Genomic DNA, 27,189 nt, shown 5'->3' with positions numbered 1-27,189 from the left:
CATCATCACACTGTGAAATGTCAGGCAGCTATTAATCACTATAATTAAACATGCAAACACACAGTCTTCCCATAGACAGTGAGCTTCCAAATACAGTATAAATCAGTTTGTCTCTGTCCCTTTCCCATTTTCTCACTACTGGTCTCTTTTTGGACTGGTTGTGTTGTCAGTAAGATAACGTTTATTTATGCAAAATTGTCATTAATCATCCAATTCAACCTGATCCACAACTCAGTGCCCATTTCCCCTGTGAGGTGGGGGAATAAAGTGTTGTTTTAGGATGTTGATGCAGGCTAGAGACACATATTTCATCACTGAACTGTGTCACTTCCATTGTTACCACTGTGAAGGTAGCTGCAGCTTCCATCACTTACAAAGAGCAACCTTTCAAGCTTAAAAGAGCTGAGTGTTTGATAATGGAGCACTCCTTTAAAACATGTCCTATTTCTAATGAATAGTGCTTCTTGGCAGTGAGAACGACTAGCTTCAATAGCTCAAGTGGGCCATCAAACTTAAGAACAGGCAGCTTATGAATCATCAAATCCTGTTAAGGTTAACAGACCATGTCATGTTCTCACTGCCTAAATACTACACTGATGGATAGGCCCACTAACTTCTGTGACAGTGTAATTCGTGTGGTTATAAAGAAAAACACACTTACTTTGGCTGGATGCTGTCAAAAATCTCCTGCAGTGCAATAGCTCCATATTTCACACTATACAAGTTCACAAACACCAAGAAACCTGCGAGACATGAAGTAAACCAGAGACGCTTAATTATCACCAGACAAACCCTTGCTGTTATTAGCAACAGATGTCAATAATGAGGTGTTTGTACTAACTCTTGATGAACTTGGTAGTTTTGGAGCTCTGTAGCCTCTGGAACAGCAAAATGAAGATCTGTTTCCTGTACTGGGTGATCGATTCTCTGGCAAAAGAGAGAAAAAAAGACATGTCATGACCTCAACCAATCAACTTCACCAGGTAGAATGTTTTATAGAAGATTGTGACTCTGAGAACACAAGTGTAATCAACTTACGGGGGCATGTGCTCAATGATGCTGTTGAGAAGGTAAAAACCTTGGTGGTCGTTGGCTTTAGAGGCAATAAGCTTTTGGAAAACTCCAAGCAAGCCAGGCTGAGATGAGAGATAAGAGAAAGTTTATTTTTTGAGAAAATAATCAGCAGATTAACTGACAATGAAAATAATAGTGAGTTACAGCCGTAAAAGAGACACAATCACTGTTATCAACTGCAACACTGCTCTCACTCACTATTTTATCTGCAGCAGAGGCAGCAATAGTGGCGCCTCCCTTCTCCAGGTAAGCCTGAAGCAGGCGCACCAGAGGGGGTATGTTTCCTGTCCGTTCCCATAGTGCAGGCTGCAGCAGGTGAGGGAATAAAGCCATGTAGGAGGAGGGTATCGAGTTGGAGTGGATTTCTAGGAGGAGAGACATCACCTGGAACACGTATGGAAGAAACTCTGCAAGAGTGGACAAAAAAGGAGGATGAGTTGAGTTTCCTCCATCAGCCACAAGCTGTCAAGTGTCACTACAGGCATATGACTTTTAAAGATCTACTATTCATAAAACTGAATCAGAGAGACTTTTTAAGGACCGGCAGACAACCTTAAATCAATTCCACAGATAAATGACAAACCCTGGACATCGTTCTGAAGGATCTCGGTGAAGACGGGGAAGAGTGCTTCCTCGAAGCTGCTGACGGTGGCGGGGTTGGCCTTGCAGGTGATGCGGACCGACAGGCACAGGGACTCAAACAAGTAGTGGTTGAAGTGAGGCTTGCTGGGATTCTGAAAACAGGTGACAGATTTTGGATTAGTTGACACATGTATCCCTGAAACAAACCAGCATGTTGGTGAATCCATCTGTATCCATAAATAGTAACAAAGTGTGTGTATTACCTTGCTGACTAAGAGGAGCTTATGAGTGAGCTGACCGATCAGAGTGGGAATGTAGGGAACAATGGCCTCCTGCAGCAGGGAGAAGCTGCGCATGATGGCTTTAAAAATTAAAAAAAGAAAAAAAACAAAGACATGATGAGGCTACAGAACATAACTCTGGAGCTGGTCTGACACTGACTGGGGACTATTACTGAGGAGCTTTAAATGACTGGGAACAGTTAGGATTACCTTTCATGATGTATTCATTTTCTGCAGAACCAGGAAGAGCAAGCGACTTGAACAAATTGTTGAGCAGCTGTTCAGTAAAAGGTGCCATCTCTGCAGGAGTGATACTGAAACATGCAGAGAGGATAAATAGCTAAATATTCGCTTAATAGCTATTATGACTATTATAAAACATCTCCTCAGTTGTTATAAAACTTATTTTTTTGAAATGTGTGTGTGAGAGTGTGTTTGTACAATTACTCTGACTGCCAGAAGGTGGAGACAAAAGTTCAACACTGCAGGTTGAATACTCACAGTGTGGTGTTGCTGGGGCCTCTCATCGTGAACAGCCTCTCCAAGGCATGGGCCGCATAAGTGTGCTCAACTGTGCTCTCTGCCTGCAGGTGACTGATCAGTAGAGGAACTGCCTGCAGCAGCTGCTCCTTAGGAAGCTGCAGGAAAGGACAGAGGGGGAAGAAACCCTCTTAAATGCGCTCAGTTTGTCTTTTGTGGTTGAACAAATTGTGGAGAAAGTCAACAGTTCATACCTGGCTTCTGAAGATCATGACATACTTGATGGCATCCGCTTTCAGCACTGGGAACTCGTTTACTACGATGACACCAAGTAAATTATGTTTATTAACATGTATGCACAAATAAGTGGAAGGGCAAAGAGTTACTCATGTTTATATTAAATTAAACACACAACCCATTTTGTAACCGTTTCTCACCATTGGGCGATTTTAAGTCTGAGAGAATGTGGTTCACAAAGAACTCATTCAGATTCACCAACTCATTGGCTTGTGTTATTCCATGCTGGTGGGAAAACAAAGATAACAGCAGTTTTTAAATGTTCACTGTATTAGCTGCTAAATCTTCAATAATCCTCTGAAAATAAAAGTCATCAATACCTTCTGCGTCTGCGCTTTAGACGCCAGTGATGTGACCAAATAGATGGCAGCGTCCTTGTGTTTCCAGTTCTCCCCGGGATTTTTGGCATACTCTCCGAGCATCGAGTTCACGTAGCCGGAGAAGATTGCCGTGACGGGACCCTCGAAAAACTTACAGAGGCCTCTCACCAAGTCACACGCCGCTCTACGACGAGTGTCGATGTCTGAGGAAGGACAGGAAGATGACCAACAATGGGGATGTGATTGTAGTTGCTATACTCGTGTTAAATGTAAAATGTTTGACAATTTGCCCATTAATCCCCATTTGACTTCGTAACCATGCAGGTAGAGTTTAACTCATATGCCACAAAAAAGACAAACAACGATAGACATCAAATAGCGATATATTTATGTGAATAATGTACTTAAGGGGAGATAATAATGAATTAAATATTTACCAGATCCTTCAAGGTCCCTTCGAATGTATTCCTCGGAGTTATCCTCAAAGGCCTCCTCATCTGCACCTAATGTGGCATTACAGACAGTCTGGTCAGCACGTGTTTGATTCCAAGCAGTCTTGAATCAGCAAACAACTACCGTTAACATTTCTAGGTGAAATACACTGACGCTAAGGAAAAAGCATCAACTTACTTCTGAACTCCATGTTGGGCACAATGACCTTCTCACAAATGCTAGTGAGTGTATTCTGGTCCTCAAATAGATGCTTATAGTGTGGCCTTTCACAGACCGACGCCAAGAACTGGATAGCATTGCTTACAAGCTGCAACAAAGACGAGGTGTATTGTTAGCTCGGAGAAAGTGAACTTCACGCACAAGAGACACACAGTCTGGGATCAGAACTCTCACCAAGTCGTATTTCACTTCTTGGCCAGTAGAAACTAAAAGGTTCCAGATTGCAGTGACGAAGCGCGGGAGATATGGCTGGAATTCTTCATCGTACTTCTGAGCGTAAAGAGCTGCGTTGTCACATATTTGAGACTTGAGCAGCTCCAGGAGACCTGCTTCCTCTTCGTCCTACAGGGTCGACAGAAGACACAGAAACACACAAATGATATAAAAGTATTTTGTAGCACAGCAGTAGTGAAACTGTCATGCATGAGGGGAAAAAACTGTAACTCACGTCTGTCTGTAAAAGCTTGTTATCCAAAGTAAGGAGGCCGTGGAAATTGGTCATCCAGGTTTCCATGTTATCTTCAAAAAACTCTGGAAGGTCCTGTGAAATTATACAGAGTCAAGTTAAAGTCAAATTTTTCACCTCTCTGATGACAGTGTAAACAGATTACGAAAACAGAGGATGATTTGACTTCTACGTGGTGCAAATACATCATACACTTCAGTGGGATACTTTGTCCATAAATTACCAAATTACAAATATTACGATAGTGTAGTAAGTTGTATAGCAGGTTAAAAAAACGCTTTCAAAAGCAGCTGTTCAATCGAAATTGTGCTCTTTCATAAATAGTGCAAGGGAGGGTTGTATTGTTTTAATAATGTTCAATTATTTACTACAGGGTTTCTGCAGGTTTGAACAAGTCAAATCTAAGACTTTTTAAGACCATTTTGAATTAAATCTAAGATCTACACAAAGTACGAAAAAGTTAGGAAAAGTCCAGAATTACTTAAAAAAAATAACCAACTTTTTACATCCAAATCTGTTGCCAAAAATGTTTAGCAACGGTGTCCAAAATCCAAACCACCGCCGCTTTCAACGTCAGAGTTGAGCAGAAGATGGTTTGAATGTCGCTTGAAAGCGAGTAGAACTGGATGAACTTGGACTGGGAACTGGTGACAAAGGCGTACAAAAGTGTGTGATAGTGTGACTTCGCTGGAGACTTTTGGATGCTAACTGTTGTTTTTTTTCCGATTTTGTGTGAGACACCAGCGCTTTCACACCAAGTGTGCCCAAGTTAAGGGTCCTCTTGCAGAGCGTACACTGCACTTCAGATTCATTATGAGGTTTGGATTTTAACCAGCTGAATTCTGGTTGTTCAAGTTAAATTTACACTTTCCCATAGTTGTAGCAGATTCCGCTGTCAAAGTCTTTCTGGAACTGGTGAAAAGTGCGGTGATAAATTCAGACCAGGCTGTTGGCAAAATGCCACTTAAGTTCCTGGTTACTTCAGAAAGAAGTACAACACACGGAACAAACTTTGAATCTTACCAACACATTTCGCCAAAGCAAAACAAAAAAAAGGTGATGACGGAAGCGGTAAATGAACATACATATTTAAGACCTACATACAAAATATGGATGTATTTAAGACTTTTTAAAGCCTAAAATTGTGATTTTAAAATGTTAGACTTTTTAAGACCCTGCAGAAAACTTGTACTATCATAATATAGTTGTTTTTCTTCCTGGCACAGGCGGGAGAATATATCACAAAAACGAGAGAAGAATGTTATCAGAATGTTATATATTTACTTTAAACATTGGTATCTGCCCAGTATTTCACAATCTGTGCGTTTCTAGCTCCAAGTGTAAAATATCAATATTAAGTGCAAGTATACTTCATATATTATTGTATATACACAAACACACTTCTCTATTTGAACGTTAATGGGACCACTTCATGGTAGTTCCTAGACTCTAAATACAGCCTACCTTACCCAAAAGCTTTTACAAGCTGTATGCAACCAGCCAATATATACTGTGCTTATCAAAAGTTATTGCTCAAAAGCAACTTATAAGGCTCACAAACATTTGCTGTTCCCTGAATAATCTGTTGTTGCATACATGAAACCAGAGGTATTTACATCCTGAGGTACAACTGTATAAAATAGTCATGGGACAAACAAAAGGGTTATCCTCTGCTATGAAAGAGACACTGCAACCAATCATAGGGGCAAAGCCTTGAAGTACAAAGAAACTTGAACTGACCTGGAAGTTAAGACTGTAGAAGAGCTTGGAGATGAGTGTGAGGGAAGAGAAGAGGACCTTCAAGGCATTGACATCTGTAGCATGAGTCTGACACAACTCAATAGTGGCCTACAGCAAAGAAAAGACACGATTAACAAGGAAAACTCATTCAAATTGGACTGCCACCATAACTATGTCATATATTTAGATATTGGGTAAATGTTACATAACTGATAAATTAATTGCAAGTCATAACAAACCTTGAACAGCTCTGTCAGAGGAAGGGCAAATGTGTCCAGTACTAGTTTGATCTCTGACCAAAGCTCATTTGACTTGAACTCATGGCGATACCTTAAAATAGAAATACAAACACAAATGAGGACAGAAAAAATAAAAATGTTGTTTGAAGTTAATCATGGGAGCATTTTAAGCTATTAAGAAGTGAGTTCCACCTCTTGAAGAGGGAATGTGCGGTACGAAGCACTCCGTTGATGATGTGGAAGTCTCCACTTCTGAAGCGGGTCACCATCTCTGTAAGCAGGTCAGGCCATTTTTGAGGGAAATCTTCCCTTCCTATGATACTGATGGCATCACTCAACTGTGGAAATTCAGAGGATGAAGAAGGGCTTGGTTAGGCATCTTCTTCACACCTTCAAATTGGTCAGCTGAAGGCACTGTGACATGAGAATGTACCTGTTTTTGAATCTGCTCTGGGCTGCTTAACATCAGATTTACTATGTTTGCTTTGATCGCTGTCCGGTCGGGATCAGAAACTTTGTTTGGTTCATCTTCAATCTTTGGGAAAACAGACCAAAACAACAACAGTTCTCTTCACACCCTGGAGTATGTCATTTATAAATGTATGTACAGTTTGTCTCATACAGTAAAACTTATCTATGTAAATGGGTTATTTGGTGAGACTCACAACACGCCAGTTTCTTTTGATGTAGTTCTTGAAGGTGACGGCAGCACAGACCCGGATCACGTTGTCTTGGGACTTCTCAAGCAAAGTGAGCAGTAATAAGGGGTAGTTCTGGTTTCCCTCAACAGACTCGAGAAACTTTTCAGCTAGGAAAGAAAAACGATAAACAGAAAGGCACTGATTTCTCTAGCAAGTTATGAATAAATAGGTCAGTGAGTGCAGTTTTCTTGAGGACCTGTGTTAAGACATGTAGGTCGATGTTATGACATGAGGTTGTATTACCTGGCCGTCTGACTGTTGGGTCTGGGTCCAGTGTTTTCCTGAGGAACTCGGTGAGGGTTTGTAGGTTAGCATCATTCAGTTCCATGCTCGTAACTAATGGGGGAGAAAAAAATAGTGACTGACTGAATGAAAGATATTACCCGATTTCTGGCAGGAATTCACTCAAAGGGCTAACTGACTTACTACATGTGAATGGATTTTATCTAATTGCTGAGTAATCCTGTGCACAAATGTTAGCCATGAGTTACTTTAACGTGTGTATTGGGTCCTGTAGGATCACATTACTTAAAGTTGCCTAATGTGTGCCTGATTTACTTGTTGAAATAACCCGTGTTGTGATTAAAACGCCTTTAAGTGTCACCACGCTGTGTGACAAGACAAAACGTGAATCCTGGTACTAGCTACTAGTTTACAGATTCGCCGCTAGTTTCAGTCATTCATGCATTCAGCCAGTAACGTTAGCTTGCTAGCAGCTAGCCTAGCTAGACAGGCTAACATCTCCTCAATCTGGCATTAGCTCAGCTGGCCCCGCTGACTCCAGAGCGGTTCATGCAGTCTAATGCCTAAGCTAGCGGTGTCAAGTCTTCTCCCAGTTCAAACATCAGCGCATGGTGGACAGGATATCGCATCAAGTTGATCTTACATGAACTTGTATTCAACAGAAGCCATCCATTGTTCCACTGCCCCGAACTAACATTATAACGTACAATACTAGCTACAGCAGCATGGAAAGCAGTAACCCAATTCCAGTGAATAGACTGATCCAGCAGCAGGTCTTCCCTAAGTCAGGCTGCTAATGTTAGCGTTAGCTTGCTAATGTGTTTTGAGCTAATCATAAAGTTAGCGAATTTCCGAACGTGACGCATCCGCTCGCAACATACTGCACAATTTACAAGTTTGGTTCCCTTATTACTAAATATGATATCTGTTGAAGCATTGGTATGCCATACCGTTCCAGTATATTTCAGTCAGGGTGAGATGGGAGACACTCCAAACCGTTCAGACGTGCTCGCCTTGCCAGCTTTCAAACGTCGTCTGGAGCAAAAGGAACTGCGCGGTCACTATACTGCGCATGCGCAGATGTCAAGCGAAGGCTGTAAGACACGCCCCTTCCGGGTCCCCATCAAGTGCAGCAACACAAGGGAACTATTAACTAATCATTTAATAGTCCAAGTATAGGTTATTAATAATCACCACTGTATGATTGTTACACATATGTTTGAAATGCCTTTTCTACTTTCCCTCATGGCTTTTCTGAGGATGATTAAATTAAAACAGACTATGTGATAAGACCCTACTGCGTAAATAAATCACACCTAACTTAACTCTTCACATTTTAATCGTGAAAGCATGAAGGCAATCATCACAGAATGACAATCATTAACAGTAAAGCTGATAGAACAGTACATCAGAAATGTAAAACAGAAAAACAGCGTCAACACAGAAAGCTTTTTTGACTACAAACACATTTTTTTTTTAACGACAACACAAAATGAACACTTTTAGTGAGCTTAATCCTCTCCCTGTCTCACAGGTACAGAGGGAACAGAGGCTCAAAATACAGGCATGCTACAGGTTGTGCAACTGACGGACGTTCAGGGTGTCGCGCAGCATCAGGTCACGGATTCGCCAAAGTGCATCCGCCATTGTCTTGTGGGCCCCCTTACTCTTCAGCCAGTGGGATGGTAGTCTGCTCTCCTGCTCTTTTGTCAGTCGCACATCTTGTTTTTGAACTGACAGTGCACAAATAAAAAAATTACACATCTTGGTATACTCATTCTGCATTTGTCTGTTATTAATCTATTAGGATTAGGGAATGTGACGTTATTATATTTAAGGCTTTAATAGTGTGTTGATAACATTCTAATGCATGCGTCTTGCAAATCAGGTTTTACTTTTTAAAATTGGACAAGCAAGACCCAGAAACCCATATCTCCAAGCTATGTCAGCCAGTGTGATTATCATTTTCTGCAGTCTTCATCTCTGGAAATAGAAAAACAGGATTAACCTGAGAGAGTGTGGTCCCATTTGCTAATGGTTGATGACTCAGCGGTGAGGCCCTCGATGTATCTGAGGTATGCCTCAGAGTGAAGCAGTCGCTGAGACTTGGCTGGTGGGGTCACAAACACCGGGGTGGAGGGCTGCTGGAGCGCTGGTTGTCCTATCTGGCCTTGTCCTGGATACGGAGGTGGTGCCTGTTGCCCCGGGCCAATCAAACCCATCTAATGAACATATTGTGCATCAAGCCATCAACGTGTATGTAAACTCTGATCCTGTGGTTTGGTCGTTTCTTTCTTACAGCTGTACACATTACCTGGGATCCATGGATGTTTCCTGATCCAGGTCCACCTCCTATGCCACTGACACCTGTGGGGATATTCAACATCAAGACACTGTCAAAAATCACAGTGGGCCACCTGATATTGGTTTGTATTACCAATACATTATTTAAAAAGTCCAATACTGAATTTAACCAGAGGTTTTATATATTTTAATCACATTAGAACACTTTAGAGTGCCAATTACAATTATATAAAATGTACTTTTGTTCTCATTGGAGACATGGACTTTCTCTCAATGACACATTACAACCCAGCCTACTGGTAATGAGCAGGACAAATAACCAAGTTCAGGATATGTGCTCTTAACTGACTAGTCAAGGACCTCAGCCTATTGGTACAGGTAGCCCCTCCAGCGAGTCAGATTGGTAGACAGGAAGCAACTGCGTGGCAGGTGGGGTGGCTATGACAGCACTCTTACCAAAATATGGCATTCCAGGAAACCAAGGAATAACGGGCAGGAGATGTTGGGGAAAGACAGGCACCCCCATGTGATGTGTCGGTATGCCAGTCATACTAACCATGCCTGCAACATGGCCCCGCGGGGGCATCATTGCTGACCTATACGCACCCATCATACCTTGTTAGGAAGGAACAGCAGTAACACAAGACAGCAACATGCATCAGTTAAACATGCATCAACTAGTTCACAACTAAGCATGCAGAAATATGTTAATATGCTTTTTCATATAATGATCAGATCATTATGATGGATACGCATGAAATAAAAGCAACACACATGGAAAATGCATGATGAAAACAAGTATGTGCACATGCACTACTGTCAAGCACTGACTCATTTTTAAGCCCCAATTCTCAAATGGTGTACAGCAAACTTTTCACCTCAGGTTCTGCAATCAAATAGAGGCATGTGGTGTCTTCCATGATGTGCAGGTTGAAGAATAAAGAGTACTGTACAACAATCAAAGTTTTGGCTTTTCAAATGATTTCTAGAAACAACATACAACACTGCAACATCACAAACATGCTGACATGGGTTTGATTAGGAGACTTAAACAATGTGAATACATCTAGCAGTTCAGCTTCTTATTCCAGCCTTGTAGTAAACACTGGAGATCCATCTGCATCTATGAGGGGTTACCTGACACAGGCGTCATGCTGGGATTTAGCATCCCCATTGGGGTTGGGGGAGGCACCACCCCCATCAGTGCCCCTACTGGGGTACCTGCTCTAGGGGACGTCTGATGATGAGCCCTGTCACGCTCCTGCTGCTCGGCAACTTTAGCTGCTCGCTCTGAAGCAAAAAAAAAGACAAGCATAGGTTGTTAAACTTTCATTGATTTACATTTCTTCAAACAAAAATCTCTTGCAGAAGCGCTGCTAACCTTCGTATTCTGCCTTCTTCGTGCCCTCCAGGTTCCTCCACTCTGTGCCAACGAGGCGGCTCAGCTCCCCAAAGGAGAAGTCCGGGTGCTGGGCTTTGATGACCGCTCGCATCTCGCTGCTGAACAGGATGTAGCCACTCATGTTGATCTTCCGTTTTGCACCCTCCTTCTTTGAAAGGCCCTTTATGGATTTTGGCGTGGACTGGCAACCAAAAACAGGAGAAACATTCACAAGAAATGGTACAAGCCAAATAATCACTCGTTAGTTTGCAGGAAAAATCCACATTTGTACATTACACCAACCCTGACCTGCGGAGGTGTGTAAGGCATGATATCCATTTCACTAGACAAGGAAGACTGCAGCATAGGAAGAGACTGGTCCCCTAGCTCGCCATCATCATCTCCAAGATCCTCTAGCTCCTCATCTGTCATATCAGCAAACTTGGCTTCCAGTTCCTCAATTTTCCTGTCCAAGAGAGGGGACGGCTCCTTCTGGGGCACAATGAGCTTCCTGTATAAGACCATCAGAAACATATACTGTGCAATTTATCCACCTTTTCCAGATAAATCCTATCGTTAAGAAGATCTGACCCCTATACTTAAAGTTATTTCATAAAGCTGGAAAATAGCTATTGACAATCAAAAAATGTCTCTGCATTTGGGAGTTGTGCCTTGCAGCTCTTCAACAAAGACTTTTTCTTTCCTGTTCAGCTGCTCTTAGTAATAGTTCTTTCACCTAAAATAGTATGTTTCATCCTCCACCACCTTCCCAGAGAGTGAAAAGCGCTTAAGACCCTTGAACTTCTTCATCTGCTTCTCACTCTCAATGTAGCGGCTCTCACAGAGCAGGATGTTCTCTTCAGGCACTTCAGTGGGCCGACACGACAGATAGTCTTTGTAGGACGACACTACACACTTCCCTATGAAGCAAGAACACTGACTTAGTAAATGCATTTGGTTATTTCTATAAACTAAATACATTCAACTTTATATACTGTAAACAAATTGTTGATATTCAGCTCAACCTAATCTACAGTAAGCAGGGTACCTATGACGCAGGTCATAGGACAAGTCTCCTCCAGGTTGCTGAGGAACACTTCCTTCTTGTAGAACATCTTCGTGGGCTCATGCTCCGTTTCCTCTGGATGGATGAAGATCGGACCAAAGAAGTAGCCTGCTCCATCTCGCATCCACATTTTCTCAACCCTGTTCGATATACATATATATTAGAAATAAGCTAGACTAGATACACCGCAAATCAGAGAACCTTTGTATCTGTGAGCACTCTAAAATGCCATCGTGCCAAGCTCCCTGTGTTCCATCTGTTTAATTAGCATGTATGCCCTTAAGACTAAATCCTTAAAGAAATTAAACAAAACATTTTTGTCAGGTATCAACTGAGTGGGAGGGCACTACCTTTCAATTACACTGCATTATGAGCATGTACCTAAAAGCCTAAACATGTTTTTACTCTACCTGCCCACTCGGTGGCGCACTAGCCCATGTGAGGCAATGTAAACGCAGTCTCCCACTTTCAGCCACTGGTTGTTATAGCAGAGCTGCTCATAATACTGACAACCCGGCTCCCCATTGGTCATATCCATCGGAACATCCTCTCTCTCCTGCAGACACAAATTGTTATCCAGACATTAGTTACTACATGTATTCTCTGTCATAAAAAAAAAAACAAAAAACATTTACCTTGTCTACAATGACATCTGTCATTTTGCTTTCTTCAGCCGTCTCTGGTGGTTTTTCCTCTTGTTTGGGGGCAAACATGGACGCAACACGGACAACAGGTAGAGGTACCTCTCTGGGAAGAAACCGAACAGAGCTCAAGGGCATTGCCCACATCTTGATCTTCTTGAAGGACTTGGATTTGGCTGAGTAGCGCGACTCACAGACGTAGACATCCTCAGCTCTGAAGCCTTCTGGGTGAAGTTTGAAGTATTCCTTAAGTAAAAAAAAAAAAAAAAGTATTTGGTCAATACACATTCAAAACAGCCAAAATGTATATAATAATCAAATGTAAGTTGTTCCTTATTATAAAAACAACGTTTACCTTCACAAACATGACCACACATTTGCCCAGAATCTTGCTGACAGGAGCTTTGTTGTAATAGTCACTCTTAAAAACTTCTTTCTCCAAGAACTTCCTTGTGGCCAGATGAAATGTTTCATTTGGCCTATAGAACCAGCACCCATACAGCCACTTCTCACCTGCAAATATCAGATGCGGAAAAATATGAATAAATTAGAACTGGTCTCAACAAAAAGTGTGTGTTACTGAACTGGAACGCTACCTGAAAGTACTAACAAAGACCCTGAAACTGACCAGTGTCGTCTTGCCAGAGGCGTTCGATGTAGATGATGTGAGGCTGGAGGTTTGGCTCTGCCGGCTCCACGTACACGTAGTCTCCCACATGGTACATGCTGTCTTTGAAGCTGCAGTCCTGACTGTATGTGCGCTGCAGGTTTGACTGCCATGATCCTCCACCAGAGTCCTCTCTCTTCTCAGCTTCTGGGAAATCACAACTAAGTCAGTAAAACACTGCCACAGTATATGCTGAGACAACACTTGATTTAACTCCTATGTGCTCTAATCTTAATGTAATTTGTAAGAAAATACCCCTTTTTTCTTCCTCCCTCTTGATTTTGTCCTCTTCAAACTCCTTGGGAAGCTTCTCTTTCTTTTCCTTTTCCACATCACTGTGCAGGTGTTTGGAGGTATAACTGAGGGCAGGAGACATCAAGATCTCTCCGTTCTTACACAGCTCATCTCTGATCCGGATGAAGAACTGCTGCAGCTCCACGGCATCTTCAAAGATTTCAGAATCAGTCCTGTAGCGGACATATGGTGTAAAAAAAAACTTTGGCTTTCTTTAAATGCAACACTCCTTTAACATCAGTGCATTAAAAGTTGATTAGACAATCTATTTGTTTTTGTATGGGATGGTCAACAGTACCTCACCTATTCAATCGTCTGGCCTTTTCCAGCACTTCAAACATGTGATCCTGGAATACATCCAGCCTCTTATACCTCCCTCGATCCACATTATTCCTGATAATCTCAAAATTGAGTCGTGGCTTCTCAGGATTAGCAGGATCCTGGGCGGGGATCTCAGCGAGTGAATCACTGTAGCAACGGCCCTCGTCGTCTTGGTGACCGAGCACAGAGACAAAGAGGCTGCGAATGAGTTCCTGGATGAGGCGGGGCACATCAGGCACATGGCCGTCATCTCCACCCTCCAGGTCACGCCTGGTCTCTAACAGCACCCTGTGCAGCACAAGGGCATCGCGGTAAATCAGAGACTCGGGCTCGTTGTAAGTGCAGGCGTTGTTGAACATGAGCACCAAGTCCTCCACCAGTGCATCCACATCCTGGTACTTATTAGCCAACATGTGGCTCTTGATCTTCTCCATGTCTACCGGTTTCTTGATGGCGATGTAGTAATCGGGCAGTTCTGCGCGAGACGGCAGCCGCAGGAAGATTGTGCTGAGGCGACGGCCCCGCTTATCGATGAAGTTTTTTACGGCTTCGTAAAGCTCATTCAGCTTCTGCTGTAAAGGTGTCAAGTACTTGGACTTCTTCAGAGTAATGTTGGTCTTTCCTGCAATCCAACACAGTGTATGCATGTGAATTACAACCAATCTTACCACTGATTGTTTTCATTTAATTTACTAAGACATACTTATTTTTAACTTTGGGGACATCATGTCATCATCATCTGTGGCTGGCCCAAGATCCTTGCGTCTGTCTTTCATAATCTTCTCTAAGATATCAGCATCATTGTACACCTTGAACAAAACAAAGTAAATAATTAATTATTATAATACTCTTTATGTGGCCACAAATACCAAACAAATCTAACCTGGGAGCCTTCTTCATTGTAGTGTCGAGCATTGCGGAACATCAGCTTCATATCCTCCACCATCGCATCTTCAGTCATGTACTTGTCCGAGCGGATGTTGTGCTCAATGGTCCTGAGGTCCATTGGTTCCAGGATGACCTTGTAGTAGTCAGGATAGTCCTTCTTCGAGGGCTTGACCATGAAGAGGTCGCACAGCCTCCGTCCGGTGCTGGCCTCTCGCGCCTCAGTTACAGAAGCTAGGAGGACTTTCATTCGGTTTTTCTTTGTGTTCTTCTTGTGACTGAAAGCAAAATGCTAAAAAGTCAAACTCGGACAAACCAAGGAAGAACTGAGGATGAAACATGTGACAAAGTACAAACCTTTTTCTTTTTGTGCTACTGGTGTCAGACGTGGCAGAGGAGAGCATGCTGTCTCCATCGTCATCATCTCTCTGCAAAAGCTCTTTTCTCTTCATCTTGACAAAAACAAATAACATACATATCGAATGGTTATGGTCTTCAAAATACCACAAATCCATCAAGTACGCTTTGGGACTGACCTGCTGAATGTGCTGGAGCTTGAGAGCACGCTTGTAGATGGACGAGTGAGGAACATTGTAGCGTTTGGCGTTCTCAAACATCAGCGTCAGATCTGAGTCAACATGCTCGACACTCTCGTATTCGTTGTTCTTCATCTTGTTCCTGTGGGGAATTACGGGCTCTCACATTTGGGAAGGAGGGCACAGAAATACTGTACTGTACAGTGAGTGTGTGCGATGCCGTAGGGGTAGAAAATAAAAAAGAGAGAATGTTGGTGAAACAAAATAAAACATGAACAAAAATGTGAAAAAATGAAGCAAAACGGGTTTCCATCCAGATATAATTCTGATATATTTCTGTTTAGAAAGATTGTAAGAAAGGCAAATGTTTATGTCAATCCCACTGACCTTTCCACTGCACTAAAACCAATTATAAATGTGTTTACAGAAAACACATTTAAATGTTCTTTTCTTTTGATAGATGTGTTTTCTGACACTGAAATCACAGCATCTATTGAGACACTAAAACCAAGCTGATCTCATTTACATTTTATATTTAAAACCATTTTAATCAGTTAGCCTAAACTGAAATTTAATTGAAAATCAAAGAGTCTTATCTAACTTAAGCTGACATTAAACCCCTGAAACGATACCAAATATCTTATTTTGTATGAGAATTTTTCTTAATGGGCTTTCCTTGGCTTTTTAATGAACTCTTGAAAGGGGACTTAAACTGAAGAAAGGATACTTTGATGCATTTTGAAAGTATTCAATTATAGATTAAAATTCAATCTGTGATTTGAGATTCAGGTGGTGATACTGCAAGAGGTGGAAAAGACGCGGACAGGCTTGAATGTTGCTGAGTATTAAATGATTCTGGCCTTTGTGAACACAGACAAGAAATCACACAGAGTTTGATCCTACTTGATCTGATGGAGGCAGATGGGCTGATTGATCTGGTGGAAGTAGTCGGGGTAGTCCTTCCTGGAGGGCAGCTGCAAGAAAGGCTCAGAGATCAGCTGGCCCTGGCTGTTCCTGGCACCTCGCACAGCCTCATACAGCTGGAAGATGGGATTAGTCATGTCCATGTTAGAAGTCATACTCTCTGCCTCAGATTCCCCCTCGTCATAATGGACAGAACCTGAGAAAAACAGGCGAAGATGAATCAATAAAGACACACTCATCAATACAAACAGAGCAACTTCATCAGTGCCTGGTGGGTGCACGTGTACGTTTGATGAAGATAATGAGGTGCAGATGTACCAGAGAGTATGCCCTCCTCATCACTTTCATACTGAAGAGCCATGGTTATGGCGGAGAGCCGGTCTCCCTGGGCAGACCTTCTGTTCCTGACAGAGTAGGATAGAGGAAGAACAGCAACAGAGTTAAATGTCAACAAGTCTTTATTTCACATTATTCACAATGTTATCTCCAGTTTACCTGATACGAATGCTGGACTTGATCGGTTCCCCGTGTTCCATCTCAGACTTCTTTTGAGAAAAAATCTTTTTGATGGTGTTTGAATCCTGGAACACATTAGTAGCTCATAGGTTTGTGTGTACGTCACACACTGCCAATGATTTCCAACATGTATTATATTGTTAATTACATACTCACCTTAAATACTTGCGATCCCGGCTCATTGTAAGTTTTGGCATTCTTGACCAGCAAATCTATGTCTTTAGCCATGGCACTGACATTCCTGTAGTGGCCCAACTAATTGCAAATACACTTATTCAGCATTTTATAAGAATAAAAAAAATGTAAATAATTAAATCAAGATTTAACAGGGATATTGTAATATCACACCTGAATCTTTTGAGCGATGATTTTCAGATCGATTGGTTCCTTAATGATGGCATAATAATCTGGGTATTGCTAAATGAATAAAGGCAAACTGCGAATCAAAGCCAAGTCCCTCATTTCACTAATAATGTCTTTAGCCACATTGAAGGTGTTCATACCATTTTAGAGGGAAGCTTCTGGAACAGCTCACTGACCAGACGGCCAGTGGGTTCGGTGTAAGACACCACAGCATCAAGGAGCTGCTCAAGGAACTCTTTCAAGCAGGAAGGTGTACTCTGTTACACAGAAGTGGTCAAACAGTTTACGTCAGGAAATACTGTATCATCCTTAGTGATACAGTATTCTGTACATTAAGAAAATAAATAAATAGGAAAAAAAAATGTCAAAATATGAAGAGGAATTTTAAAAAAGGAATTAAAAATGTCATCATTTTTATATGATGTCATTACTTAATCCCTTTTTCTTTTCACATATTACTTTTGCTTTGTTCCCTATTTTGTGTGTGGTTTCACTATTTTATTAATTTCCTTGTTACAACCCAAAGAATATTGTAACCGGACACACCTAATCTGCATAACATCACCTTAAAATCAAAATAACTGATATATAATACTATCATTATGCATAATGGAGCTCATCATGCATAAAAATCATACTTTAGCAAAAGCTACATAGTTGTTGTTAAAATGAGCACTGTCGTACGGTACAATAAGTCACTGTAATGTGAAAAAAATACATAGTTTTAGTAACCCTAAAGATAAATGTTGATATGTATATATGATACAATAATCAGTGTTATCGGTCATGTTATGAGTGTCACCTCATCCTCAGTAGACCCTCCAGGATTGTCTCCAGCATCGTACCCATCTTCATCATCCTCATCGTATTCCCCCCGCTGAACAAATTCATTCTTGGTTCGCAGGTAAAGGTCCCACAGTTTACAGGCTGCTCTGTACTCAGGACTGTCAGACTACACGGACACAAGCAGCACATATTAATGCAGCTGCATAGCCTGAGCCATGCAACGATATTATTTCCACCAACACACATCATTTTCAAGTTATAGTAAGTTGTTTCATTGTTCTTTTACCTTGTAGTATGTTTTTGCGTTGTTGAATAACAGCTGAAAGTCACTGGTGAGCTGTTCAACGTCATCATACTCCTCCATCTTTAATTTCTGCTGGATCTTCATCATGTCAATAGGCTGAGACACCACATGGTAGTAGTCGGGTTGATTCCTGTAAGAAACAAGGACTTGTACACTTTCTGTGGGATATAATCATATGCACATATCTAATGACTGCTCATTTTTTTCCTCACCTCCGTTTGGGCGCTCTGATGAACAGCTCACATAACATCCTGCCCTGGTCATCCTTGTAATCTCTGATTGTGTTGTACAGTTCATGACATACAGCAATCTGCAAGACACGGATTAAACACTTAAAAATATCCACATCCTTTACCAAGTCAACTACTTAAATTGTGCAGTTAGCTTAATTCTGACAATAGGTCAAAAACAGTAACAGTAACTGAAATTTGTAAAAACAAATTACAGGATCCACAGTTGGAATGTTTGAGGTCCTTCTCCTCTTTCTCCCAATTGAAGACACTAAGGATGAAGTGTGGCTATCGTCAAAATCGCCTCCACTCACACTGCTAGAGGGGGATGTCGCCCGTCTCCTTTTCAAAGCCATGACGAACCCCTGAGGTAAAAAGGCATGGAGAATATCTTGCGTTAAAAGCTGGAAACATTACGTTGTCAGTTTTCAAAACGATAGAGTGATAAAAGAATCACAATGAGGGAAAACTGGCTTAGCAGTCAGTTACACCTGCTGATTGTGTTGCCACCCATGTCAGAGCTTTATACAGAATACATTCTTCCTGAACCGATGATTCTCCATCAAAACATTGTTCCTAATAATATAATACATTTTTGGAAAAACATAAGTACAGAACTTGGGGGACAATATATACAGACTGGCAATAAATCAATATGTAGGTCTGAGGAGGAGCTAAGCCTTTTTTTTTTTTTTTTTTTTTAATATTGTGAGTCACGATATCCAGTTCATGTCTTAATATCAATAACGCAAAAACATTTATTTTGCTATATATAAACAGATAAAAAATATCTAACGTTTCATTAAGTTTTAAAATGACCGTTAGTGAAGGAAACTGAACAACTTTCAATAACTAATCAATCAGGTTTTTCACAGGCATTTTGGATCCATTCACGCGTTTGTCTACAGATTGAACTTTTTATCCTTTTATTTCTTTTGAAAAAATAGGATATCTTTGTCAAGATGGTAGAAAACTTTAAATGAAAATGTTGGATATTTTAGCTAAAGGTACACTATGTAGTTTAACAAAATAAACAATAAATAAAACTCAGAAAGTAAATATTTACATCTTAATGGAATAATTGTACCAACTCAAATAGTTTTTTTGATTTATTTACATATAAACAAGCCACCCTCGAGGAAAATAAGGTCCCCAAAACATTAGTCACATTAGAATATTGCTCCGATATTCTAGGCAGCTCCAGCAGTTGACTGGCGATGATTATTTGACGTGATTTTGAGCAAAAAGCTTGCAATGTCTTTGTTTCCTTCCACTACTGTGTTGTTGTAGATACTGTCTTAAAATCACCAATTTTAATGAGGAAAAGTCACCTCGACCCAGCTAGACTTCAGTGAACTTGAACAGCATCCCTCTCTACCAGTGGGAGCCAGACAGGAATCACTATTTGCTGACAGAGATTATGTGATGCAATTCAGAGCATCTTTGTCACTTTCCACGGTGCATGGTGATTCAGGATCTCAGCCACGACACAGCTTCCATACGATTATTTAAAAAAATCGGAAAACCATTTTTAGAATTACAGTTGGAAACCGGGGGAACAACCTGAAAAAAAAAACACAGATCGCAATGTTGTGATGCGTACCGTTGCACCTCTGTTGGTTCTGCAAAACGGTCATGCTGTATGAAATGACACAGCGGAGCGGCTTTATTGTATCTCTGTGTAAAGGGCGATCGTTTAAAGCTGGAAAGGTAGCTACTTTAAAAACACTGCACATATAAACAGAAAAAAAAAGAGTATGACATTGTGTTGTCTTCAGAGGACAGTTTGTTTATTCAGTCATAAAAAATAAACCGGTTAAGAGTTTATCTCTTGCCTAAAAGTTTCTTTCCTAAACTTCATAGTGCACCTTTAATATTTGACTTTACTGTAGCTCACAGAACACTCCATTATAAATGCTCACGTGATGTGAGCGGGGAGCAGGGCCACAGGGGTTGGAGACACCCACGTGTCACCCAGATGAGTAATGTCATGTCACCTCAGATGAACTTTGAACCCTGATTAAGTCGAGACAACTGGACAGGCGTGTTAAATGTAGTTAAATTCCTCTCTCTGATGGCAACAGTTCAAGGGTGTCTTCCACAGACACTCTGCTCTCCTGGCGGGCTCCATGTCCCTTCTGTTTAGATTAGAGAGGTGACATCCACGCCAGCTGACTCTCATCACCTGGAATGGTATTTCTATCGACGGACATTAATGATGCTGGCATGTCTGGAGGCTTCACTAGCCAAAAAAAAATGTTAACCGCTCCCTCTAATGCCATGTAGCTGCGTGCTCGCGTCAGCTGCAGTAAGCTAGCAGACGGACCGCAACAGCCGTCCACGGACCTGTCACTGTGTGTGGACACTCGGGTCCAGACTCCAGACCTCCCCGCGGCTAACGTTAGCTACAGTCCGCGGTTAGCCTCCAACATCACCGGACGTTAGTTAGAGCCGAGACAAAGGCATCACTGTGACAACGACCAACGTTACCAAGCTACCGCTCAGAAAAATCGACGACACTTGATTGGAAAACATTGTCATTTTATAATTCCGTCGGCTCCACGTAGTTGCGTGCTTACCTTCTGCGGGCACGTTACTAGACCCACAAATTCTTAACCATCAAGAAAACCAATCACTTATCGATTTTAGACAGGGGGACACAAGTGCCAAGCTAGCAGCACTTCAACCGTCGCTTCCGTTTTTCCCCATCAAAATAAAAGGGTGTACCGTTTCGACGTATCATAAGTGCGTCTTGCGTACATGTAAAGATTGTTTCGTCTTTTCTCCCTTCGATGTTGGATATTTATAATAAGTACGTCGCATGTAAGGGGCCACTTTGGTGTTTAGAAAGCGTACCCATGGCGCAATTAAAAATCAAAACGACTAATCTCCAACGTCGCCGACACACTTCCTGTTAGTTAAAGTCTGTTTGACATTCGTCGTTTGGGCTGGGAAAAAAAAAAAAAACGCTTGAGAAATGGTTTTATTTTGGGGGAGTACAGGGTAAGATGAAATTTTAGTGTTTATTGAGTGATTCTTATGCCTGAACAATCTGTCTTTGATTTTAAATTTAATCTTTAAAATTCAGAATTAACTGACCTTAAATGCAACACAACTTTTAATTTTATGACCTTATTTACCTCTGAGAAAAGTTTGGTCATTCAGTTATTGGGGGGAAAAAATTCTAACTGTATATTATTACCTTATTAATGTTGTAAAATATTACGTTTGAATTTCTTCCCCAAAACTGCATGTTGCCCCTTTAAATTCTGATACAAAATCAGGCATTTTCACATCATAATAAACTTAAAATTCATACTTTTAATTAAACCATATGTTGTTGTGCAATTGATAAACAACTGAACAACTTTGCATGTAAAGTAATGATGAAACTGTAATCTTTGTGTTTTAGCTACAGAGCGTGCCTCCCACCTGACATCTCTAATTCAGTCAAGAAGGTCAATTAGGTTTTTATCTGTGGTACATCAATTGTTCAGCAGTTTACAATATGTACCGTTTCATTTACTTTAGAAAGATGAACAAAAATACAAATAGTTTCCAGGCAAGTAATGTTGTTGTTTTTCTCCATGACACCTGCTGGAGGAGCTCCACACGGACACATGCTAATATTACAGAGGTTTCCTATCTGCCAATATGAAGATCAGGAGGAAGAAAGAATAAACTAGCCTGGATGATAATACATATCCGTGACAATGGCCTAGACAGAAGATGGAAGAACCAGAACCACACATTGAACGAAAGAAATACTTCTAAAGTGTTAGCCAAGAATGAGAGAATGTTCCTTTCATTCTTTTATGCATACTTAAAGAGGATTCATGTTTGCCATTCCCAGGATTTTTCACCGATTTGAACACATTTTTCACATTTTTTTTTTTTGTTACCATTGGAACAACCTTAAGTGTCACAACCTTACAGTAGACAGGCAAGAGAAGAACTAACTGTAGTGCCATCTAACCTCAGAAAAATGGCCAAAGTGAAACCAATGAGAACTGTTGGAAAAATTTATTGGATTTCGATTGGTTTGAGAGGAAGTAGAATACAGTAATATGATGATGTATAAAATCAAAATGATAATGCATGGATGTTTTAAACACGGTTGATGCAGTTTGATGTTCCTGTTGTTGATGTGTTCATGTAAAGCCGTGAACGCTGAGTGTTGTATTGGAAAATACATTTAATGCATGCAGGTTTCTTGTCTGCCATTTTTGAAAAACATTACACAACTCAAATCATTACTCAAATGGTGTAATGAATGTTGAGGACAAGCAGGAGATGTCTATGTCTGTGTATATTTCGATATTTATTGTTTGTGTTATTTGATGTATTTTTTTTTTCTTCAAGCGTCTGGGTTCCAAGTTTTTGTTTTCTTATTTTTTTGTTTTTTTTAGAAAGATTATAGCCTACAGATGTATTATGTGTATATTGTTTATGACTAAATACAATAAAATTAGATAGAATAACATTTTTTTAAAATAACAGAATAAAAGTAAATAAAATAAAATAAAATAAATAATTTCGCCCAGGAGATGGCACTCGTGCGCCACCACTGAAGCCAACTACCTCGAAGAAGAAGAAGAAGAAGAAGACGAAGAAGAAGAAGAAGAAGAAGCGGCCCCCATCCACGAAGAAGAACGGGGCAGGAAGTGTATGTTCATCGGTTCCATGTGTTGCCGGCCGTTCACTCGTCCATTCATTCTTGAAACGTTAGTTAAGCTGTTTCAGGATACAGTTAAGCTACATCACATATTTCAGTCTCTAACGGAACACGGGCGTCATTGCTGTTTCAGGATACGATAAATAGTCTTTCCCAAATAAACCAAAGACGGAAACTGTGGTGTCTCCGTACGTCAAACAGTGACGCTAGCTAGCTAACGCATAAATAGCATTAAAAGTGTTTGAAAAATCACGTTGGGTGACTCGAGTGCATTATCCGAATGAAAAGCGCAGTGGATACTAGCATGATCAAGGAAAATCGGTGGAACATACCCCCCAATGCTCCTGCATGCATGGAGAGGCATCTGTGCGCGGCGCAATACAGAGCAGGTAGGTAACAGACCTGCTAGCTGAAGGTTACTTTGGATAACACGTGGTGTATACACTCCGCTAAAATGTATACCAATAAATTGTTTATGACAGTTGTGCACATGCTCAAAAGCCGAGCGACGGTCTTCATTCTGTTGTTGATAAGTTAACATGTCAGACCATTTGCATTTCGCAGCTTTAATATGAGCCAGTGTGTTATTGTTTTAATGTTTTCTCTGTTAATATCTCTTTTTTACAGATGGAACTCTGCTGCTAGGTGCCTCCAGCCTCAGTGGCAGGAGCTGGCAGGGATCTGTGTGGATCTTCAGTGACCCTGCAGAGGCCCCTAATGAGGAACTCTGCAAAGCTGGTGTGCAGACCGAGGCTGGAGTCACAGATGTCAAATGGGTATCAGAGAAGGGTGTTGTTGTCGCATCAGACTCAGGTGAGGAGCAGAATCACAACAGTCACCAACCAAGCACTGGTCGCAAGACTTGAGTGTTAAACTGGATTTTGTTTGACTTGGTCCTGTGCAGGTGCCCTGGAGTTCTGGGAGCTGGCGGAGGACGAGCGCCTGCTAGTGAATCGCTTCACCAAACATGACCATGACCACATTGTCACCACAGTGAGCCCGGTTACCGGATCCAGCAGTGCTGTCTCTGGCAGCATGGACTGCCGGTTAGACCCTCTTCTATACTGATGTGTACACAGCCATTTTAATTATTATTATTTTCACCCCCTTTTCATTGCAATGCATGATTATTCCCTTTCTTCATTACAGAGTTAAAGTGTGGGATCTCAGTCAGGAAACAGCTGTCAATACCTATCATGGTAAGGGAGCATCCTGAAGCTGCACTCAGACTATCTAGATAATAATGATGGGAAGTGGTGTTTTGTTTTTTTTGCTTCTGTCATTGAGCTTACTTAAGTTGAGATAAATAGGTAACACATGTCCCATTGTTCAGTTGCCTGTTATGTGCATTTTAAAGGGGATTTGAATAAATTTGAAGCATTTTAGTTACTATATAAATTGAGTTTTTCCACTGTAAGTGTAGTTCAAGTATAATTTGGAAGAATACAGCAAGGCATGTCAGTAATTTCAAAAATGAAAATGGTGATTGATAAAGATTGTTAAAACCTCAACTGAATTTCTCTGAACTTTTTTGTTCCTCAAGCGCACACACAACCCATCAATTGTGTTGCCTGCAGTCCAACAGACGAATCCCTCTTCGTTTCCTGTGGACAAGTAAGTACTAATAAACATTTTACTGTATGTAATGGGTTGTAAACACAACAAAAACACACAGAAACGAATGGAACAGCTTTTTCTGTATACTGCATAAATGTGCAGATTAATAACGACAACCAGATTTTTCCTTGTTGTCGTACTCGTAACACAAGAAAGCTACTGTGAGACTTTATTCAAACTCAACCTCTTGTGGTTCTCTATCCACCAGGATGGTCGGGTGCTGATGTGGGACAGGAGGAAGCCAAACAAACCCGCTTCTAGAATAGGTGAGTAACATGTCCAAGCTTTAAAAAAAAGTTAGGTTTAAACTTTTAAAATTTTCACCGGAGAAGTAATATTGCTGACAAGTGTCTAACCAGCTACCTAGTATGTCTTTATGTTGTGACTGTGGATCCCATAATCTAATAGTCTGCCTTTATAATTAAAGAGGGACTATAGGATAAGAAATTCAAACTCAGAATTAAGAATTTTGATATTTACAATATTAATGTTAATAATACAAACTCAGAAAACTTATTTTTTCCATAACTGAATAAACAAGCTGTCCTCAGAGGAGAATATGGTCCCCAGAACACTATATGAAGCTTGAAAGGTGGCAGGGTCCGCCAAATAAAAACAAAGTAAAACAGAATAAAACTGTGTAAGGGCTGACCTTAAGGTCATAACAAAGAGGGTTCGTTTATTTAGTTGTTTAGGCATAAGAAAAATCAGGAAATGACGATCAATCTCTTCTGATTTTGAAATTTTCTTTCTGTAAACTATAGTGCACCTTTAATGTCAAGAAATCCTTTTTTTTTTTTATCATGTACATTAAAGATGTCTTTGTTTTTGTCTCAGATGTAGGGACCCTCAGCTGCTCCCCTACCACTGTAGCTTGGCACCCCCATCACAGAAGCACTATTGCTATTGGTAAGGCCCAGAAGCAGATTATTGAGTGACAGTGAAATTAAATTGGCAGTCCCTGCGTGTTTGATCATGCTTAATGTGCTTCAGGTGATGAGCTGGGCAAAGTGACTGTGAAGGACTTCCTGGGAACAGAGCCAGCCCGGATGGAGCCTGTCCATAGCCGCAAAGTTACTGGGCTTCGCCTTCTCTACACATAGGTAAACTATAAACCTGGCATATTATAATTTGCTCTTACATTGCTCCTCTGTAATATTTCTAACTCCTTTTTTTCTTCCTTCCCAGTGCCTCCATGGTAGCCTCCATAAGTGACGATTGTTCCCTTGCTGTTTTGAACTCTGAAATGCAAGAAATGTGAGTGTTTGAGCTTCATGGTAAAACAACTGGTTAGTCGGCTGTACAATTACAAAAATTAAAAATACTAATCATGTGCTCTTCTTCTGTAGATTTAGAGATCGGCAACACCAGGACTTTGTGAAAGGTGTGTGCTGGCTCCAAGGCGGCTCCAACACTCTCACAACTGTAGGATGGGATCACCTTGTGCTTCACCACACGGTGGGTCCGGATGCTGGAGCTCCCAACTCCACTTAGACCAAACATACCTTGGAGGAGCCCCCCCCCCTGCCCTATTTTTGAGGGGTGTCCATCTATATCTAAAGTAGTAAAATGTACCATGTCAGTCAGGAAATATGGATTTATGTGTTCATTGTCATGTAGTATTGCAGATATGTGCACAGTTTTTGGACTTTAGCTCTCCTGTTCCTGGCTTTGGTGCTTTACTACTCTGCAACGTTTTCTCTCCATTCACTTCTTGCATACTGTATAGAATGTCCATGTCTAACTACACTTTAGGAAACCAATTTGTATTGCATCATTTTACATTAAAGGTAACTTAATGCGGCAATAGCCAGAGCATTTTAGAGCATATTTGTTTGTGTTTCCTGAAATGTTTTATACAATAGCCACACCACCATATGAAGAAACTCTAGTTTGAATGTCCAAGAATGACAATAACGGCATATTCTGTTTATGAGAGTTGACGTAAAGGTCTTACACTGATGACTCTACATGACTGACGCAGACCACATTCACCAGGTCAAAAGAGGGAAGTGTGTTTATGTGTGGGCGGTCGGCTCAGAAGTTAACAAGATTACATGTGTGATTTTCACTCCAAGTGGCAGGTCTGGTGTCATAGCTAATCTGTGGTCTGACTCAGTGAACTGGAATGGTCTTGGATGCCATAATCATCATCACATGCACAACATGGCCAATATAATACCCTTGACCTACCAAAATGCTGTTGCCTGTGGAGATTCAGTTGAAGCATTGAAGCAATTAAACCGAAAGGCCTACTTTAATGGAATGCTGTTTTTTCATAATATTATCTTGCCAAGTTAATTTTTGGATTAAAATGTTTCATTTACCAGTATAATCAAAGGAGAAATCCTCTTTATTTCATCATTCAGAAGTCGAGGAACATTGTCTTTGCTCCATTAGACTACAAGCAGCAGCCCCTTACCATTGCTACAGTTGGTGTTGTCATTATAAAGTTACTACATTTATAGTGACAAATGGATTAATAGGAAAAATTACATTACAGAACACAGCTGTTAAGTTAGGATATAGTTGCAAATGCTTTAATACTGATGCTGAGATCTGCCAGGTTTATTTAATGTTCTAT

The 27,189-nt window shown here is 40.9% G+C and overlaps 3 protein-coding genes across 13 annotated transcripts in view; 1 reads left to right on the top strand and 2 right to left on the bottom strand.

Moving 5' to 3' along the window:
• cse1l (CSE1 chromosome segregation 1-like (yeast)) overlaps positions 1–8,171 on the bottom strand; it is a 10,136-nt gene extending 1,965 nt beyond the window's left edge. Inside the window, exons 1-22 of the mRNA XM_030418625.1 lie at positions 8,046–8,171; positions 7,096–7,188; positions 6,817–6,959; positions 6,585–6,686; positions 6,344–6,489; positions 6,152–6,242; positions 5,913–6,020; positions 4,155–4,247; positions 3,881–4,048; positions 3,665–3,794; positions 3,472–3,537; positions 3,035–3,237; positions 2,855–2,939; positions 2,672–2,733; positions 2,439–2,575; positions 2,148–2,251; positions 1,920–2,017; positions 1,658–1,808; positions 1,273–1,481; positions 1,039–1,136; positions 842–927; positions 662–743 (exon numbers count right to left, since the gene is read on the bottom strand). Of these exons, the coding sequence (XP_030274485.1) occupies positions 662–743; positions 842–927; positions 1,039–1,136; positions 1,273–1,481; positions 1,658–1,808; positions 1,920–2,017; positions 2,148–2,251; positions 2,439–2,575; positions 2,672–2,733; positions 2,855–2,939; positions 3,035–3,237; positions 3,472–3,537; positions 3,665–3,794; positions 3,881–4,048; positions 4,155–4,247; positions 5,913–6,020; positions 6,152–6,242; positions 6,344–6,489; positions 6,585–6,686; positions 6,817–6,959; positions 7,096–7,180 (2,447 nt within the window). The 5' untranslated portion in view covers positions 7,181–7,188; positions 8,046–8,171. The remainder of the gene's footprint in view (positions 1–661; positions 744–841; positions 928–1,038; positions 1,137–1,272; positions 1,482–1,657; positions 1,809–1,919; positions 2,018–2,147; positions 2,252–2,438; positions 2,576–2,671; positions 2,734–2,854; positions 2,940–3,034; positions 3,238–3,471; positions 3,538–3,664; positions 3,795–3,880; positions 4,049–4,154; positions 4,248–5,912; positions 6,021–6,151; positions 6,243–6,343; positions 6,490–6,584; positions 6,687–6,816; positions 6,960–7,095; positions 7,189–8,045) is intronic.
• A 245-nt stretch (positions 8,172–8,416) lies between these two features.
• On the bottom strand, positions 8,417–21,038 carry LOC115582587 (protein polybromo-1-like). 11 transcript variants are annotated; one of them, XM_030418613.1, is made up of 30 exons: positions 20,893–21,038; positions 18,529–18,678; positions 18,296–18,393; positions 18,066–18,213; positions 17,796–17,945; positions 17,134–17,250; positions 16,979–17,047; positions 16,787–16,885; positions 16,610–16,695; positions 16,433–16,518; positions 16,094–16,310; positions 15,191–15,332; positions 15,012–15,106; positions 14,653–14,932; positions 14,473–14,578; positions 13,752–14,391; positions 13,410–13,621; positions 13,116–13,301; positions 12,843–13,000; positions 12,482–12,733; positions 12,257–12,402; positions 11,829–11,986; positions 11,517–11,700; positions 11,090–11,291; positions 10,781–10,982; positions 10,537–10,689; positions 9,856–10,014; positions 9,410–9,462; positions 9,104–9,317; positions 8,417–8,828 (listed from the first exon to the last, which is right to left on the bottom strand). In XM_030418613.1, the coding sequence occupies exons 2-30, from the start codon at positions 18,667–18,669 to the stop codon at positions 8,665–8,667; spliced, it is 4,917 nt and encodes a 1,638-aa protein (XP_030274473.1). In that variant the 5' UTR covers positions 18,670–18,678; positions 20,893–21,038; the 3' UTR covers positions 8,417–8,664. The 11 variants fall into 11 exon arrangements, with proteins under 11 accessions (XP_030274473.1, XP_030274478.1, XP_030274474.1 ...); XM_030418618.1 differs by having other exon boundaries at positions 18,628–18,678; XM_030418614.1 differs by lacking the exon at positions 20,893–21,038 and adding an exon at positions 20,660–20,854.
• Positions 21,039–22,914: 1,876 nt separating this feature from the next.
• Positions 22,915–26,866, top strand: wdr77 (WD repeat domain 77). Its single transcript, XM_030418627.1, is given in 11 exon segments — positions 22,915–23,377; positions 23,616–23,801; positions 23,893–24,034; positions 24,138–24,187; positions 24,532–24,602; positions 24,814–24,871; positions 25,443–25,514; positions 25,599–25,690; positions 25,692–25,708; positions 25,794–25,862; positions 25,955–26,866. Coding segments are annotated over 11 exon segments (1,011 nt in total). The 5' UTR covers positions 22,915–23,268; the 3' UTR covers positions 26,100–26,866.
• The last annotated feature ends 323 nt before the right edge of the window (positions 26,867–27,189 follow it).

Source organism: Sparus aurata, chromosome 6 (genome assembly GCF_900880675.1).
Source record: "Sparus aurata chromosome 6, fSpaAur1.1, whole genome shotgun sequence".
In the NCBI taxonomy this organism is placed as follows: domain Eukaryota; kingdom Metazoa; phylum Chordata; class Actinopteri; order Spariformes; family Sparidae; genus Sparus; species Sparus aurata.
This window is presented reverse-complemented; position numbering and strand designations above follow the sequence as displayed.

Excerpts from the sequence above, each read along its gene's own strand:
- LOC115582587 (XM_030418613.1), bottom strand. The coding sequence starts at position 18,669 with ATGGCTTTGAAAAGGAGACGGGCGACATCCCCCTCTAGCAGTGTGAGT. Across the intron at positions 17,048-17,133 it reads AGAAGCTTCCCTCTAAAATG|CAATACCCAGATTATTATGC; the intron begins GTATGAACACCT and ends TTATTCATTTAG. Across the intron at positions 10,015-10,536 it reads CAGCATGACGCCTGTGTCAG|GTATGATGGGTGCGTATAGG; the intron begins GTAACCCCTCAT and ends CTTCCTAACAAG.